The 17,369-nt window shown below is 44.7% G+C and overlaps 1 protein-coding gene across 1 annotated transcript; it reads left to right on the top strand.

Moving 5' to 3' along the window:
* The first annotated feature begins 289 nt into the window (after positions 1-289).
* Positions 290-17,348, top strand: LOC141752192 (neuronal acetylcholine receptor subunit alpha-10-like). Its single transcript, XM_074609895.1, has 6 exons — positions 290-449; positions 10,125-10,270; positions 10,978-11,132; positions 12,871-13,117; positions 13,191-13,476; positions 15,727-17,348. The coding sequence occupies exons 1-6, from the start codon at positions 401-403 to the stop codon at positions 16,494-16,496; spliced, it is 1,653 nt and encodes a 550-aa protein (XP_074465996.1). The 5' UTR covers positions 290-400; the 3' UTR covers positions 16,497-17,348.
* Positions 17,349-17,369: the final 21 nt, after the last annotated feature.

Raw genomic sequence — 17,369 nt, 5'->3', positions numbered from 1 at the left:
CTCTCTCTGCCTGCTGCTCTCTTCTTGCTCTCTCTCTCTCCTCTCTCTCTCTCTCTCTCTCTCTCTCTCTCTCTCTCTCTCTCTCTCTCTCCCTCTCTCTCTCTCTCCCCCCTCCCTCTCTCTCTCTCTCTCTCTCTCTCTCTCCCTCTCTCTCTCTCTCTCTCTCTCTCTCTCTGCTCTCTCTGCTCTCTCTCTCTCCTCCTCTCTCTCTCTCCCTCTCTCTCTCTCTCTCTCTCTCTCTCTCTCTCCCCTCTCTCTCTCTCCCCCCCTCCCTCTCTCTCTCTCTCTCTCTCTCTCAGTATGTCTCATCCTCTCTGCGTGGTGGTTGGACTCTTGCTGATCACAGTATTGTAATCGGATCATTATTATTTGCCGGATCAATACCAGTTATTGGATCAGGATGAAGCTCCTCTGCAGCGGATCGATCACGTATCTGCTTCTTCTACCAGGTGAGAACATTGATCAGCTTCACTTTAAACACTTTATATGATGAGAGGATCATTTCTTTAAAGGAACTTTATGTTCACTTCCTCATCAATGTTTCTACAGATACATGTTTTAACTCCCATCAATGACATGTTGGATTAATGTTCATATGTTCAGTGCAATGTTTGATAAATATATACACATTGTTATTACCCTTCTAAAAACAATGACTAAAAAAGTGATTTAATAAAAGTTATGAAGCATTTTATGGGTCTAAAAACGTGTCTTTTCTTCATCAATGTTGAGATAAATGATCTAATTTAAATATAATATGACATTAATACATTATTTATATGTTTACTGATCATTTATATGATTTTTCCTCACCGCCACACTGAACAAATACCACAGTAAAAGTTTTATTCAACGCCAAACAAATCTGGTTTCCATGGAAACAGAGGTCATCATGTCAGCACATGATGACAGGTTGGGACCGCCCACACAGGTGACCCGACTAGATCCAGAAACACTAGGTGAAGGTCACCTTTTCTTCTTCTTCTTCTCAGCGTACAGCTCAGTAACATTAAAACAATAACTTCATATTACTGTTTAATTCATGTTTATTAGATATAAGAGTCAAAGCTAACGTAGCACACCGCGCTAGCTGCCGTATTAAAGTGTGAGACTGTTTCAGATTGTGTTTGTGTGTTTAAATGTGTGTTTGTGAGGTCGATGTCGGGACAATGAGAGCGGCAGGCTGAGCAGTGATGAGCAGTGATGAGTGTTTGATGAGCGTTTGATGGCGGCGAGGATTAAAGCTGTCAATCACACTGTCCATCCAGATAAGAGGAGGCGTGACCTCCAGAGGTCAAACAGCAGAGATAATCCAAACACACTTCAGCTGCACATCTTCACCGTGAAGAGCCGGTCGGCTGTTAACTAGAGGAACACTGTCCAACATCTACACAGGGGAAACCTCCTATATGATCACGTCTGTCCGGGTCAAAGTGATCTCTATCAGCGGAGGATTATTATTATAACAGAATCCTCTCTAATCAGATCACCATCTAACTGATATTATATATTGATTACATGAAGACAATGTAATGAAACGGACCGATTCGCTGTTTCCTGATGATTCTTCTTCCCTCACTGAGGGTGAAGGTCCACAGCCTCCGTCCGTTCCACGCTTCCCATTCATTGTCTATGTAAGCAGCCGTGCAGCAATGCATTCTGGTAGCGTGGCGGCATGATTCGAAAGACGGGGCGTCACGTCGCCTGCTCCTCATTTGCATAAAGTTGAGGTCGAGGCTACTTTATGCAAATCAATTACGTCCGGCGCAATTCGCCGTCTCTGGTAGCCGCAAATGACATACTATTTACAAGTGAAGTATTACAGTATGCAACGCTGGACACTACGGCGGCAGAAATATCCCACAATGCAATGCGGTAGTGACGACAACGTTCATGACAGACGTTGACGGACAGCTCTGTAACATCAATAACGCTTCAGCTTAACTGGAAGTATCAGATTTCACTTTGCTAGGCGTTAATATATATATTTATAATTAATTCAGACTTTAAATCTCACAAATCGTTGTTTTGGTCACACGTGGTTGGTTACCATGGTTACACGTCTCCAATCGGCGAGGACCTGAAGTCATCATTGAGGGGGCTCTAGGGTCCTTTAGGTGGTTCTAGTATGTGTTTAGGGGGTTCAGGTCATCATTGAGTATTACTGATCTCTGTAAAGAGCTTAACAATCAACAGGATGAAACTAGATCTGACTGTGATGTACACACACACACACACACACACACACACACACACACACCATATTGACTTAACATGCCATCATCTGGTTGTTTGCACTTAGCTGTGATGGACGCCACTCTGTCCATCTGTGCACTCAGAATGTATGGACTGGCTGGTTACCATGACGACGGCGGTGATGATGATGGTGATGATGATGAAGATGATGATGATAAAGATGATGGTGCTGCATTGTGTGCGTGTGCCAGCTGGCGTGATGTCAGAGCTGTTAACGCTCACACTTTAGCTCCTCTGGGAGTCGATGCTGAGTCAGCAGCTCGCCGTGAACCGTGAACACATCAGAACAACGACCAGAGACTAGAAGAGGAAGAGGAAGAGGAAGAGGAAGAGGAAGAGGAAGAGCAGCAGGTTGAGTCACACAAAGACTTCAGGTCCTAATGATCCTCCTGATCAGCTCTAAGAGATCAGCTCTAAGTCATCATCTATTAGTAGATAGTAGGGGCCGATCCAGGCGATCAATGGATCTGAATATCGGTTCTAGTAATGATCAGATGTAGATTCCTGTGTTCTGCTGGTGTTGCCCTCCTCATTGAGTCCACAGTGAGAACTAATGAAAGTGGCTGAATGTCAGTCACTCCAAAGCTAATTAATATGTAATTGAATCTTTATCTCTCTTCTCTACAGACGGGTTTCTGTGCTTCGTCCTCACAGAGATCCAGGCCTGATGGGTAAACTCATTCTAGTCACACAGCGCTAGGCGGTGATGGCGAGCTGTCACGCTCCACAGATCAATAAACATGATCTGATCAACAGCAGGATGATCGATCCACTCTGAGGAATATCTAGATCGATTTAGTGACTACGCTTTAAAACTTAAAAGTGATGCAAGACTTTGTTACGGCTCTAAATGCTGTAACGTTACGGGACTACGGCGGAGAGAGATCACTCCGGTACGCCGTAACGTTACATATAGAAGGGAAGACGTCTGGTAGTCTACCGGGGCGCCGCTCCTCCTCCCCCGCCGCCACAACAACAAACCACACCAGAGTTCAATTAAAACGGACTGAATGTTGGCTTGTGAAGGTGAACCCTAGAGATCCTTTAGGTGGTTCTAGTATGTGTTTAGGAGGTTCTAGTTGTCATTGAAGAGGCTAGCAGTCCTTTAGGTTGTCCCTGTAGCTACTGGAGAGGCTCTAGGGCTCACTGAGGGGGTTCTAGAAGTCTCAGAAGGTTCCTATAGCCATTGATGAGGTAAGTCATCATTCAGGATGTTCAAGGGGTCCTTTAGGTGGTTCTTGTATTCATTGAGGAGGTTCTAGTGGTCCTTTAGGTGGTTCTTGTATTCATTGAGGAGGTTCTAGTGGTCCTTTAGGTGGTTCTTGTATTCATTGAGGAGGTTCTAGTGGTCCTTTAGGTGGTTCTTGTATTCATTGAGGAGGTTCTAGTGGTCCTTTAGGTGGTTCTTGTATTCATTCAGGAGGTTCTAGTGGTCCTTTAGGTGGTTCTTATATTCATTGAGGAGGTTCTAGTGGTCCTTTAGGTGGTTCTTGTATTCATTGAGGAGGTTCTAGTGGTCCTTTAGGTGGTTCTTGTATTCATTGAGGAGGTTCTAGTGGTCCTTTAGGTGGTTCTTGTATTCATTCAGGAGGTTCTAGTGGTCCTTTAGGTGGTTCTTATATTCATTGAGGAGGTTCTAGTGGTCCTTTAGGTGGTTCTTGTATTCATTGAGGAGGTTCTAGTGGTCCTTTAGGTGGTTCTTGTATTCATTGAGGAGGTTCTAGTGGTCCTTTAGGTGGTTCTTGTATTCATTCAGGAGGTTCTAGTGGTCCTTTAGGTGGTTCTTATATTCATTGAGGAGGTTCTAGTGGTCCTTTAGGTGGTTCTTGTATTCATTGAGGAGGTTCTAGTGGTCCTTGAAAAGATTCAAGTTTTCCTTAAAGAGATTCAAGGGGTCCCTTTCGGTGGTTCTTGTAGCTCTTGAGGCAGTTGTAGGGGTCCGGTAGATGGTTCTAGTGGTCCTAAAAAAGATTTTAGGGGTTCTTATATATATTGTATGCACAGTATATTGAACACCTCTGGAAGTTTTTGTTGCACTGACTTAAACGACACTCTTCTCCAACACGAGGGCCCTTAAGTAGGTTCTAGTGGTCACTGAGGAGGTTTAAGTTGTCCGTGACGAGGTTGTAGTGGACAGTGACAAGGTTCTTGTGGTCATTGAGGAAGTTCTAGTGGTCATTGAGGAGCTTTTAGGTGTCCATGACGAGGTTCTAGTGGTCACTGAGGAGGTTTGAGTTGTCACTGAGGAGGTTCCAGTGATCACTGAGGAGTCTAGTGGCCTTTGAGGAGGTTCTAGTTGTCTTTACGGAGGTTCTAGGGGTCATTGAGGAGCTTTTAGTTGTCCATGATGATGTTCTAGTGGTCATTGAGGAGGTTCCTGTGGCCACAGAGGAAGTTCTAGAGCTCCTTTAGGTGGTGCTAGTGGGTGTTTGGGGGTTCAAGTGGCCATTAAAGAGGTTCTAGGGGGTTCTTTAGTATGTTGAACACCTGAGGGATCTTATGGAGTAACAGCGCTCTCCACCATCACCATCAGAACACCAAATAAGGGAACATATTTGTAATAATGACGTTCACCCTCCAGTAGATCCTCATGTAGCACATGTAAGCCGTTCCCAACACCTCACTGAGACCCTCACTGTTGGGTTCTACCTTCATCTGTCACCCGTCTGTATAAACAACGTCACATCTAATGGAGGCTGGCCTGAAGGAGCGAGGATGTCCTGACTGGGATGAAGGTGTTGGACTCAGAGGCAGGAAGCCTTCAGTCCATATTCAGTTACAACCACATTATTATTATTACACCAAAACATGAGAATATGATTTAAACAGATTGAAACGTCTGAAGGTCAGTTTGAGCTGCAGGAATAGTTTCATTATAGTAAATAATAGTCTCCAACAGAGTCTCTATTTCCTCTGTTTGTGTGATAGGAACTCCAGTCAGCAGCTGTTTGAGGAGATTAAACTACATATCTGTGTTTTTAATCCTCAGTAGGAACCAATGAGCTCTGAGCTGAGAGACAGGAAGTCAGACGGTGTTGAGAGACGGACCAACATCTTGTTGGTCCTTTAATGATGCTTGTTGATAATAATTACTTCTTAAATAATCACCTGATTGACGGATGAATCCACCACGTCATGTTCGTATAGTCGTCCTTAAACAGGCGAGCGGAGCTGAGGACGGTCTGGTTCTCTTAATGAGACGTCCTCAGTTCTGGTTCTCTTAATGAGACGTCTTCAGTTCTGGTTCTCTTAATGAGACGCCTTCAGTTCTGGTTCTCTTAATGAGACGTCCTCAGTTCTGGTTCTCTTAATGAGACGTCTTCAGTTCTGGTTCTCTTAATGAGACGTCCTCAGTTCTGGTTCTCTTAATGAGACGTCCTCAGTTCTGGTTCTCTTAATGAGACGTCCTCAGTTCTGGTTCTCTTAATGAGACGTCCTCAGTTCTGGTTCTCTTAATGAGACGCCTTCAGTTCTGGTTCTCTTAATGAGACGTCCTCAGTTCTGGTTCTCTTAATGAGACGTCCTCAGTTCTGGTTCTCTTAATGAGACGTCCTCAGTTCTGGTTCTCTTAATGAGTCGTCCTCAGTTCTGGTTCTCTTAATGAGACGTCCTCAGTTCTGGTTCTCTTAATGAGACGTCTTCAGTTCTGGTTCTCTTAATGAGACGCCTTCAGTTCTGGTTCTCTTAATGAGACGTCCTCAGTTCTGGTTCTCTTAATGAGACGTCCTCAGTTCTGGTTCTCTTAATGAGACGTCCTCAGTTCTGGTTCTCTTAATGAGACGTCCTCAGTTCTGGTTCTCATAATGAGACGTCTTCAGTTCTGGTTCTCTTAATGAGACGTCCTCAGTTCTGGTTCTCTTAATGAGACGTCTTCAGTTCTGGTTCTCTTAATGAGACGTCCTCAGTTCTGGTTCTCATAATGAGACGTCTTCAGTTCTGGTTCTCTTAATGAGACGTCCTCAGTTCTGGTTCTCTTAATGAGACGTCTTCAGTTCTGGTTCTCATAATGAGACGTCTTCAGTTCTGGTTCTCTTAATGAGACGTCCTCAGTTCTGGTTCTCTTAATGAGACGTCTTCAGTTCTGGTTCTCATAATGAGACGTCTTCAGTTCTGGTTCTCTTAATGAGACGTCCTCAGTTCTGGTTCTCTTAATGAGACGTCCTCAGTTCTGGTTCTCTTAATGAGACGTCTTCAGTTCTGGTTCTCTTAATGAGACGTCCTCAGTTCTGGTTCTCTTAATGAGACGTCTTCAGTTCTGGTTCTCATAATGAGACGTCTTCAGTTCTGGTTCTCTTAATGAGACGTCTTCAGTTCTGGTTCTCATAATGAGACGTCTTCAGTTCTGGTTCTCTTAATGAGACGTCCTCAGTTGTGGTTCTCTTAAAGAGACGTCCTCAGTTCTGGTTCTCATAATGAGTCGTCCTCAGAGCTCCATGTTTGTACAGAAGACGTTGAACCTTTCCTCCGTCCTCCTTTAGTCCAGTGATATATGAATGTCTGTTATCTGAAGGTCGTTGAGCTGACGGTGGTCTCCTGTGCTTCCTTTTTAGTGCATGTTCTTAAAGCTCCGTATGAGGGCTTATTTTTATCTCTAATGTCTCATCTTCAGTTATTAATCTTGTTGTTGAGTGTTCAGAGCAGTTTGGATCAGAATACATTTTATCATGTGATATTTCTATTAATTCAGCGGTTCACTAGAGTCCAGGTTGGAGGCCTGAGATTAATCTGACGGGTCATTTAGAAGATAATTAAAGGATTAAGAAAGATATAAAAATACTTGTTACAAACACAAAAAAATGTAATTTGTCTTTTGAAATCCTGGATGACCTCTAAAGACCTCTAAAGATCTTTTATATGAAACAACCTGAGTAGAAAGGAATCACTCATATTACTTGATCATAAGGTGTTTGTCTGCCGGCATTAAGGCTGCACAATTAATCGAATATTAATCTCGATCACATTTTCAGCTTCCCAAAATGAAATGAACATGATCGACTCGTTCTGGCTTCACTGTTGGGGAGCTGTCTAACCCACAGACTGGATATGAGACGTGCTCGTGGTCACCATGACGTCACACATTGGTGGACTGCGGTTTTGAAGCCTCAAGTTCGGCATTTTGCCCGTCGTGATCTTTGTTTTTATCCGTCGTCATCTTTGTTTTTTCTGCAACCAGAAGTGACACCAGAGGGAGGAGCTAAGTACAACCGAACGCTGAATAAGACATTTATAGGCGACCAAAATGTTCTAATTAACTTTGATGAAGTGAAAACACATTGAAAGGGTTAAAGCTGTAAGACGAAAACACGGAGAACTCCCAGACCGGACAACGGCGTGGTAGCGACCTGTCAATCACCAGATAGCCCCGCCCTAAAGCATCCCCTGCTTTATGGTCTGTTTGACTCTAAATGGGACCATCAGTTACTAAATGAACATCATGCTGTATTGAAGGTTATTCAGCGTTCGGTTGTTCTTAGCTCCGACCTCTCAGGTACCTTCTGGTTCCAAAACAAACAAGATGTCGACGGCCAAAATGCCGAACCTGAGCAGCAGCAAACCAACGGGTGATGTCACGGTGACTCCGTCCACTTCTTATATACAGTCTATGTACCAGTGACCAGTTAGTCCTGCTAATGGACATATAGGAGCCTTTTGTGAGAACACTAGCTGTGTCTGATGCTTCATTCATGTGGTGTTGGAGGAATCTTTCGGACTGTAACCTCCTGAAGTCGGAACAAATACTCATAAAGTCTACAAAACGTTGGTACCTGACTTTCAGAACGCAGAATGATGAAAGTAAATGTTGGGTTAATGGTGAGAAAGTGTTTATTAAAGAGGACATACTAGGGTTATCTTCAGGTGAAACTGTATTTAGTGTTTCTACTAGAACATGTTTAGATGTTTGAATGTGTTACTTTGATCCCAGCAGCTCCTCTGTTCCCCCTCAGTCTGAAGCTGTTGTTCTTAAAGTCTCCATGAAATGACGAACACGTTTCATCATGTGTTCAAACGGCCGACAACACGTTTCACTGAGACCCTCCAGGACGTTCCTCTGGCGACTGAACTTCATTCCTCTGCTGTCTCAAGACGACTGACTGCAGCTGATAAAGACGTCTTTGTCTTTAACAGATTCTTCTAAACAGTTTACAGGACTGAAGTGTGCTGGCTGTTTCACTGTTTACCTCTATGGTTACAGGATGAGATATCAGCCTGATGGAGGAGACGAGTCTTTATCTGCTCTGAGGGAACGTTCCTCTGACGTTAACACTGGAGGCGATAAACTAGAATGATATTACATCACATGTTTCCAGTGTTCTTCTGATCTGATCAGACAGTTTATGGATGCTGAACGTCCCCAGCTGCTTTTATCTTCACAGTTTTGACCGTTTGCCAAATCAAACACCGATGAACACGTTGAAATAAGGACGGTGGAGGTTTGTTTGATGTTGAGGTTCTGACGTCATTTAGCTTCTGCATTTTACTGGTCTTTTTCAAACTCTCACAGGAGACCCACAACACACCTGTTTTAGTCTTCTTTAGGGGGTCCAGGGGGTCTTTAGGGGGAGATACCAGGTCAACAGTAGATGTCACATAGAAGTGGTGAACATCCTCTGAATGCTCTAGGTCTCTAGTTTGTAGCTGTAAAGTTTCATGAGGCTGTGATTATCCTAGAGGTCACCACAGGTCATTTTATACAGGGAGGTCAATGAAATGTCTCCTATGGGGACTAACATCATCACACATGAATCCAGTTGGGCTCATTGGATCCACCAGAGTCTCAGCTTTACAGTGAGACACAGTTTATATGATTCTTAGACTGTTTATGGACCCCAGGATGCAGAAACATCCAGATACACCGTTTTAGAATAGGAGACAATAACACATTTATAGTGCATGTGACTTTGCATAAAGTATTGGTCAGACCCTCATCAGCATCGTTTCTGTCCTTCATCATCATCATCATTAGTTGTCACAGGATTTAAAGGAATTATCAGTCTGCAGACGTTAATATATAAAACCTTTAGCTGATTAGCAGGTTAATTGAAGAGGGAAATGTGGTTTCCGTGTGTGTGTGTGTGTTATTATGGGATGTGTGTGTGCTCAGACTGATGGAGATATCAGACGCTTCAGGATTAAAAGAAAATCAGGACAGAGAATAAAGCAGCAGAGAAAAGGACTGTAGCCACGATGTAACCTCGTAGCATTCAACATACCAACAGGTTCACATGAAGAGTTCAGGGCCGACCATCCATTCAAATGGTTCATTGGGATTAATCATACATGTTTTATCTGTTCTAAATGAACCTTAAAGGGAGATTAGTCCAGTATTTAATCCTCCTATCAACATGGGAGTGGACAAATATGCTGCTTTATGTAAATGTATGTATATATTTATTATTGTAAATCAATAAACAACACAAATCAATGACAGATATTGTCCAGAAACCAATATGCAGAAGTCCTTCCGTCTAAACAATCAACCAAAATCTACTTCTGATAACATGTTAAGAGGGAAACAGGCGATGATACTACTGCTGATCTGGTTTCACTTTACAACTAGATCGTTTCACAACTTGGTCCAAGTTTGGTGAGTCGGACGCGTCGCGCTGGACAAAGTACTGTTCCGCCTTTTCATTGTGAAAGAGCAACGGCCAATGCGGAAGCTCCAACACTCAGCTGACCAATCGTGTAACTTCATCACTCAGTGACAGACTTTCAAACTACCTGGTTTAATAAAGACGTCTCTCTCTCTCTCTCCCTCTCTCTCTCTCTCTCTCTCTCTCTCTCTCTCTCTCTCTCTCTCTCTCTCTCTCTCTCTCTCTCTCTCTCTCTCTCTCTCTCTCCTCTCTCTCTCTCTCTGTTCTCTCCAGTGTGTTTGGCCGCTCACGGTCGCTACGCTCAGAAGCTGCTGACTGACTTGTTCACTAACTACACCAACGCTCTGCGTCCGGTGGAGGACACCGACCACATCATCAACGTCACGCTGCAGATCACGCTCTCCCAGATCATCGACATGGTAATCACAACCCCGACCGATGAACCCCGATGGTGTGTTTTCATGTCGTAATAGACCCGCCTGTCCAACCGGAAGAAAGCGAGTCAATGTGACGCTATATATATATATATACTATATATATACTGTATATATATATTTGAAATTTTTCAGACATTTAACAGACTTTATTTCGGACTTATTTCAGACATTTTTCTGATATTTTTTGGACATTGTTCAGACTTTTACTGACTTTTCAGATAATTAATTTAACAGATTTATTTCTGACTTATTTCGGACATTTTTAGGCCTTTTTTCGGATATGTTTCGGACATTTTTCCGACTTTCATCCGACAGTTCCATTGTTCCGTTCGTGCTTTACTTAATTTACGTACTTATTTTAAGCCCAACCGTGATGTTCTCCCCGACCCGACAAACAAGACTTTGAAGCGGGAGACCCGTGTTCGAGATGAGTGTTTTGTTTTGCAAGATACGTTAGTGACGGTTGTCACGTGTCACAAACTGTTGCGTTGTTTCTGTACGTGTTTTACTTAGTTTACGTACTTGTGACGTTTTGGCTTACCCTAACTAATTGGTTTTCCAAGTCTCTGTTGCCCCCTGCTGGTACCGTACGTTAATAAAGACGTGTAATATTCACGTCTCTGCGGAGCTAAACGTGACCCTGACATGCCGTCCTCTGGTTGGCTGATGTGAACGTGTCCTTTCACCAGGATGAGCGGAACCAGATCCTGACTACCTACCTGTGGGTCCGCCAGGTGTGGATGGATGCCTACCTCACCTGGAAGAAGGAGGACTACGACGGCCTCGACACCATCCGCATCCCCAGCAGCTACGTATGGAGACCCGACATAGTGCTCTATAACAGGTAGGTGACATAGTGCTGTATAACAGGTAGGTGACGTAGTGCTGTATAACAGGTAGGTGACGTAGTGCTGTATAACAGGTAGGTGACGTAGTGCTGTATAACAGGTAGGTGACGTAGTGCTGTATAACAGGTAGGTGACATAGTGCTGTATAACAGGTAGGTGACGTAGTGCTGTATAACAGGTAGGTGACGTAGTGCTGTATAACAGGTAGGTGACATAGTGCTGTATAACAGGAAGGTGACATAGTGCTGTATAACAGGAAGGTGACGTAGTGCTGTATAACAGGTAGGTGACGTAGTGCTGTATAACAGGTAGGTGACGTAGTGCTGTATAACAGGTAGGTGACATAGTGCTGTATAACAGGTAGGTGACGTAGTGCTGTATAACAGGTAGGTGACGTAGTGCTGTATAACAGGTAGGTGACGTAGTGCTGTATAACAGGTAGGTGACGTAGTGCTCTATAACAGGTAGGTGACGTAGTGCTGTATAACAGGTAGGTGACGTAGTGCTGTATAACAGGTAGGTGACATAGTGCTGTATAACAGGTAGGTGACGTAGTGCTGTATAACAGGTAGGTGACGTAGTGCTGTATAACAGGTAGGTGACGTAGTGCTCTATAACAGGTAGGTGACGTAGTGCTGTATAACAGGTAGGTGACGTAGTGCTGTATAACAGGTAGGTGACATAGTGCTGTATAACAGGTAGGTGACGTAGTGCTGTATAACAGGTAGGTGACGTAGTGCTCTATAACAGGTAGGTGACGTAGTGCTGTATAACAGGTAGGTGACGTAGTGCTCTATAACAGGTAGGTGACGTAGTGCTGTATAACAGGTAGGTGACGTAGTGCTGTATAACAGGTAGGTGACATAGTGCTGTATAACAGGTAGGTGACGTAGTGCTGTATAACAGGTAGGTGACATAGTGCTGTATAACAGGTAGGTGACGTAGTGCTGTATAACAGGTAGGTGACGTAGTGCTCTATAACAGGTAGGTGACGTAGTGCTGTATAACAGGTAGGTGACGTAGTGCTGTATAACAGGTAGGTGACATAGTGCTGTATAACAGGTAGGTGACGTAGTGCTGTATAACAGGTAGGTGACGTAGTGCTCTATAACAGGTAGGTGACGTAGTGCTGTATAACAGGTAGGTGACGTAGTGCTGTATAACAGGTAGGTGACGTAGTGCTCTATAACAGGTAGGTGACGTAGTGCTGTATAACAGGTAGGTGACGTAGTGCTGTATAACAGGTAGGTGACATAGTGCTGTATAACAGGTAGGTGACGTAGTGCTGTATAACAGGTAGGTGACGTAGTGCTCTATAACAGGTAGGTGACGTAGTGCTGTATAACAGGTAGGTGACGTAGTGCTGTATAACAGGTAGGTGACATAGTGCTGTATAACAGGTAGGTGACGTAGTGCTGTATAACAGGTAGGTGACATAGTGCTGTATAACAGGTAGGTGACGTAGTGCTGTATAACAGGTAGGTGACATAGTGCTCTATAACAGGTAGGTGACGTAGTGCTGTATAACAGGTAGGTGACGTAGTGCTGTATAACAGGTAGGTGACGTAGTGCTCTATAACAGGTAGGTGACGTAGTGCTGTATAACAGGTAGGTGACATAGTGCTCTATAACAGGTAGGTGACGTAGTGCAACTGGTAGGTGGTATCTGACTGATGAATGACCTGTTATGACCTTCTCTGATCTCCTGTTCCTGCTCTTCTTCCTCCTCCACAGTGCAGACGACGAGTTCTCCAGCTCCATGGAGACCAACGTGGTTATAAGTAACGACGGCAAGGTGATGTGGGACCAGCCGGCCATCACTAAGAGCTCCTGCTCCGTGGACGTGGCCTTCTTCCCCTTCGACTTGCAGCAGTGTCACCTGACCTTCGGATCGTGGACTCACAACGGTAACCAGATGGACTTGTTCAACGCCTTGGACACCGCCGACCTGGCCGACTTTGTCCCCAACGTGGAGTGGGAGGTGAGCGGTGACCTGCTCAGACTAACACCTCATTCCTGAATGTAATTCTTTCACTAATGATTTCTCTACTCAGGTTCTGGGCATGCCGGCGAAGAAGAACGTCATCCTGTACGGCTGCTGTTCAGACCCGTACCCGGACATCACCTTCAGCCTCCACCTGAAGAGACGGTCCTCCTTCTACATCTTCAACCTCCTCATCCCCTGCATGATGATCTCCTTTCTGGCTCCGCTGGGCTTCTACCTGCCGGCCGACTCCGGTGAAAAGGTGTCTCTGGGCGTCACGGTGCTGCTGGCCCTCACCGTGTTTCAGCTGTTGGTGGCTGAGAGCATGCCGCCCTCCGAGAGCGTCCCGCTGATAGGTGAGAGGACTCAGGAGTCTTGTTAGGGGGCGTTACGTTACACCTGATGTGAACCGTACCCGAGTCCACATGAACCGTACTCCAGACCACCTGTTCACGTACAGTACGGAGCGTTCACACGAATAAAACCAACTGGACTTTAGGGACCAGTGTACTCGGATCCAGGCCCGGGTCCCTGATGTGAAAGCACTCTCAGTTTCAGGTGGTTATACACTAAAGAAAACATACTTATAAATATTATATTTATAGATCCCCTAAATGTTGCATACTGGTCCTTGAACCATCACTCTGGGAACGTCTGGAGCGCGCGGTTCACAGCAACAACAGACAGTGAAGGTGATCTATTGACTGTATATTGACATCATATCAGCTACATTACTACAGTTTACATGTCTCTATCTGTAGAATATGTTACGGAGATGAAAAAAAGTAAATACTTTTAAATCAATACTTCCTACTTTCATTTCAAAATAAAAGCCCTTAAAAGTTTTTTCTGTGGACAGAATTCCTTAATTTGTTAACACGAGGCTTTTATTCTGAAATATGTGAAGGACAGTGTTGTAGAACATGCAGTGACTTGGAGAGCTCCATGAATGAATATAGTACGGGGTTTTAATGGTGGATTATTACTATTATTTACAAATTACACACCTTTTTGAACCTTTCTCTGTCTAAAATAAATAGAAATTACATTTATAATGAAATAAAACGGCCATTAAAAGGCAAACTCTATATAGAAAGAAAGAACGCCCGACGTGTCAATCACACAGCCGCCACGCGACAAATACGACGCAGGCGACGTTCCTGGCGTTCCCAGGCTGGATGTGGTGTTAAACCTGCAACTGGTTGGTATGTTGCACCTGCATCCTCCTCCTCCCCCCTTCAGAATAAGAGCCTCAGATCAGAGGAGACTGTACGTGGATGAGTTTTAAATGAATGTTGGATAAGCTGGGATACAGTTTCCTGTTGTTCAGGAGGAGACGGTTACCAGACCAGCAGATCTGCAGTTCCTCTGCGTGTGCTGTCTTTGTGTTTCTAAAGATTCTGGTTGTGAGCCCGGCAGTAAACAGCGTGTTGATGTCTGCTGGCTAACAGCAGAGTGAAGGAGGAGGGCTGCAGGTCGATGAGGCCCGTCAGCGGTTATTTAAAAGGAATCAATGATCTCTCAGAAGTTCAACCTTCAGGTCTCAGTGTCGCCAACAGCAGTTAATCCTCTCAGAACTCTCTGTACAGACAGTTACACTAAAGAGGTACAACGAGTACAACTGTTGTATCCTGAATATTTTAACTACATGTTAAACTTACATTGTACGACCAGAAATAACTGTCTCTGTCAAAGATAAACATACAAATCCGCTGAAAACTCATTCCAGTATAAAGTAAAGTAGATTTTAAGATGTGACTTGGTTCAACTCCGTCACAGCTTGCTAACTCCTCCTCACAGCCCTCGCTCCAGCCTCGGTCTGGGTCTCATCCACATGAACAGAGGAAGGAACTCTGGATTCATTTAAATCAGGACTATCAGAGTGTTCATCCTGGGGAGTTGATTCACCTCAACAAAGAAATGATCCTCTGAGTTACAGACGTCTCTTTCCCAATGGAAGCCTATGGGAAAAAGTATTTTTGGGCCCAACGCACGCCGGCCCTCACTTTCATTGCGCCACAGGGTTTTGCTGTCACCCTCTGACTCGCACGTGAGTTAGACTCCTTGGTCCGTGTTTCAAGACGGGTCGGGTGGGTTGCCGACATCACCGCAGACCCCTGGCGCCTTTTACGTGAGAGGGAGCAGCGAGCACTTTGGTCACGGCCCCGGGAAGCACCTTCACCCCGAGCCTTTCCAAGCCGACCTAGAGCCGGTGGCGGCGCACCGCCTCGAGTATTTTAAGGTGTGAGGGGACAAAATGAACCCCCCTTTTAACAAGAGATTAATAATTTGTGATTTTTTTTTAATATTTAGGAAACAAGTTGATGTTGTTCACTTTTTCTGGCTGAAAGGAACTCTTCTGGCAAAAGCTGACATTTGACATTGAGACTTTCAAGAGGTCGCAAACCACAAAATCTGATCTGAGATCTGCAAAAACTCTTGCAAGACTCGCTGCCCGACGACCTATCCTAACCTTAAATATTTGAAGTCAACCATCTAGCGAGAGTTTCCCCAGATTGCAGCTCCCTTCTAGCCGCTACCCTTTAAAGATTTACCTGTGTGAGCATTTTGAACTCTAACTGATCTTCACTTCCCTTCTTCAACAGGAAAGTATTACATCGCTACCATGACGATGGTCACTGCATCAACAGCGCTCACCATCTTCATCATGAACATCCACCACTGCGGTCCCGAGGCCCGTCCCGTCCCGCGGTGGGCCGAGCGCTTCATCCTCAACTACCTCGCCCGCATCTGCTTCGTCTACGAGGTCGGAGAGAATTGCCTCGGCGGGACGTCGTCCAGGAAACAACCTCTGTCTCAGGAGGAGTCCGAAGCCCCGTCGGCCAACGGCAGCAACCCCAAAGGAACCAGCTGGGATGTGAACGGGCAGGTGTGGGGGGGCAGGGTGGAGGAGGACGGGGAGTCTCTGAAGCTAGGACGGGATCCGACCAACCAGACGGACTGGAAGGAGGATCTGTTTGTGACCATCGACCACTCGGAGGAGGAAGGAGCTGCTGGAGGACCTGAAGGGGAGCCGGAGGAGTCCAACGCTGGAGGAGCAGGAGGAGCAGGAGGAGCAGGAGGAGGAGGAGAGCATGTGGAGGAAAAGAAAGGCGTAGGAGGTGACGGAGGAGGAGGCGGCGCCGGGGGGGAGAGAAGGAGGGAGATCTTGGTGAGAACCCAGTGTGTCTGCCAGCACCAGGGACTACGCAGGAACGTTGAGTACATTGCCAACTCGTACCAGGACCAGCGAGCCGCTCAGCTGCGTATCGGGGAGTGGAGGAAGGTCGCCAAGGTCATGGATCGCTTCTTCATGTGGCTCTTCTTCATCATGGTCTTCCTCATGAGCATCCTCATCCTGGGGAAAGCCATCTGATGGAGATCCGGCTCCGTGAGGGTGTGACGGTGGCGAGTCGGTTCACCGATAAAAGTTTAAAATCAGTCTTCATTTTCACCAAACAAGTGAACAATGATGGTTTTGTTTAAATAGAAATGAATTTCAGATAAAGGTTCAATCTACCGTACCCGCCATAAACCGATACTCCATCTGGTCTCTTTGCAAATAATGATTTCCACCAGAAAATGTAGGCGTGAGGGTTAGAAAGAGACTAAATGAGTGGTAACACTTCATCTTACAGGTCCACACATTTCATGGTAATTAGGTGATAATTAGCAAGTAACCTATTAGGAATTACTGACAAATCACTTCAATATTTACCTCAAACATTTATCGAAAATGACTTTGTTATAAACATTATATAATAATTATATTCCACTATTTCCCAATAGCTGATCATTTCCATGTCTGCTGATAAATAGATAATAATAATAAATGTCTTAAAAACCTCCCTGAATCATGACATCAGCTACCAGGATAGATTTGTGTAGACATTAAGTCACACAATGGTGAGATATACAGTACATTTTGAGGTAAATATTGGGCTAATTTGGCATTAATTCAAAAGAAATTTCCAATAGGTTACTTGCTAATTATCACCTAATAACCATGAAGTTTGCGGACCTGTAAAATAAAGAGTTATCGGATGAGTTTGCACAGAGGAGCCTCAGATATGTGGATACATCAGAGTTTGTAAAACAATCAACAAAAGGCCACAGATCATTTCTAATGCTTTGAAAGCAGAATTTTAATCAAATAGCATGATCTTCATGTCATTGTGGGTTTCACCCATCAGGAAACATCCACAGCACTGAGGCACAGCGACTGTCTCCAAAAACAACTATTATGTCA

Source organism: Sebastes fasciatus, chromosome 16 (assembly GCF_043250625.1).
Source record: "Sebastes fasciatus isolate fSebFas1 chromosome 16, fSebFas1.pri, whole genome shotgun sequence".
NCBI lineage: Eukaryota > Metazoa > Chordata > Actinopteri > Perciformes > Sebastidae > Sebastes > Sebastes fasciatus.
The sequence above is the reverse complement of the archived record's forward strand: the minus strand, read 5'-3'. Positions and strand labels throughout refer to the sequence as shown.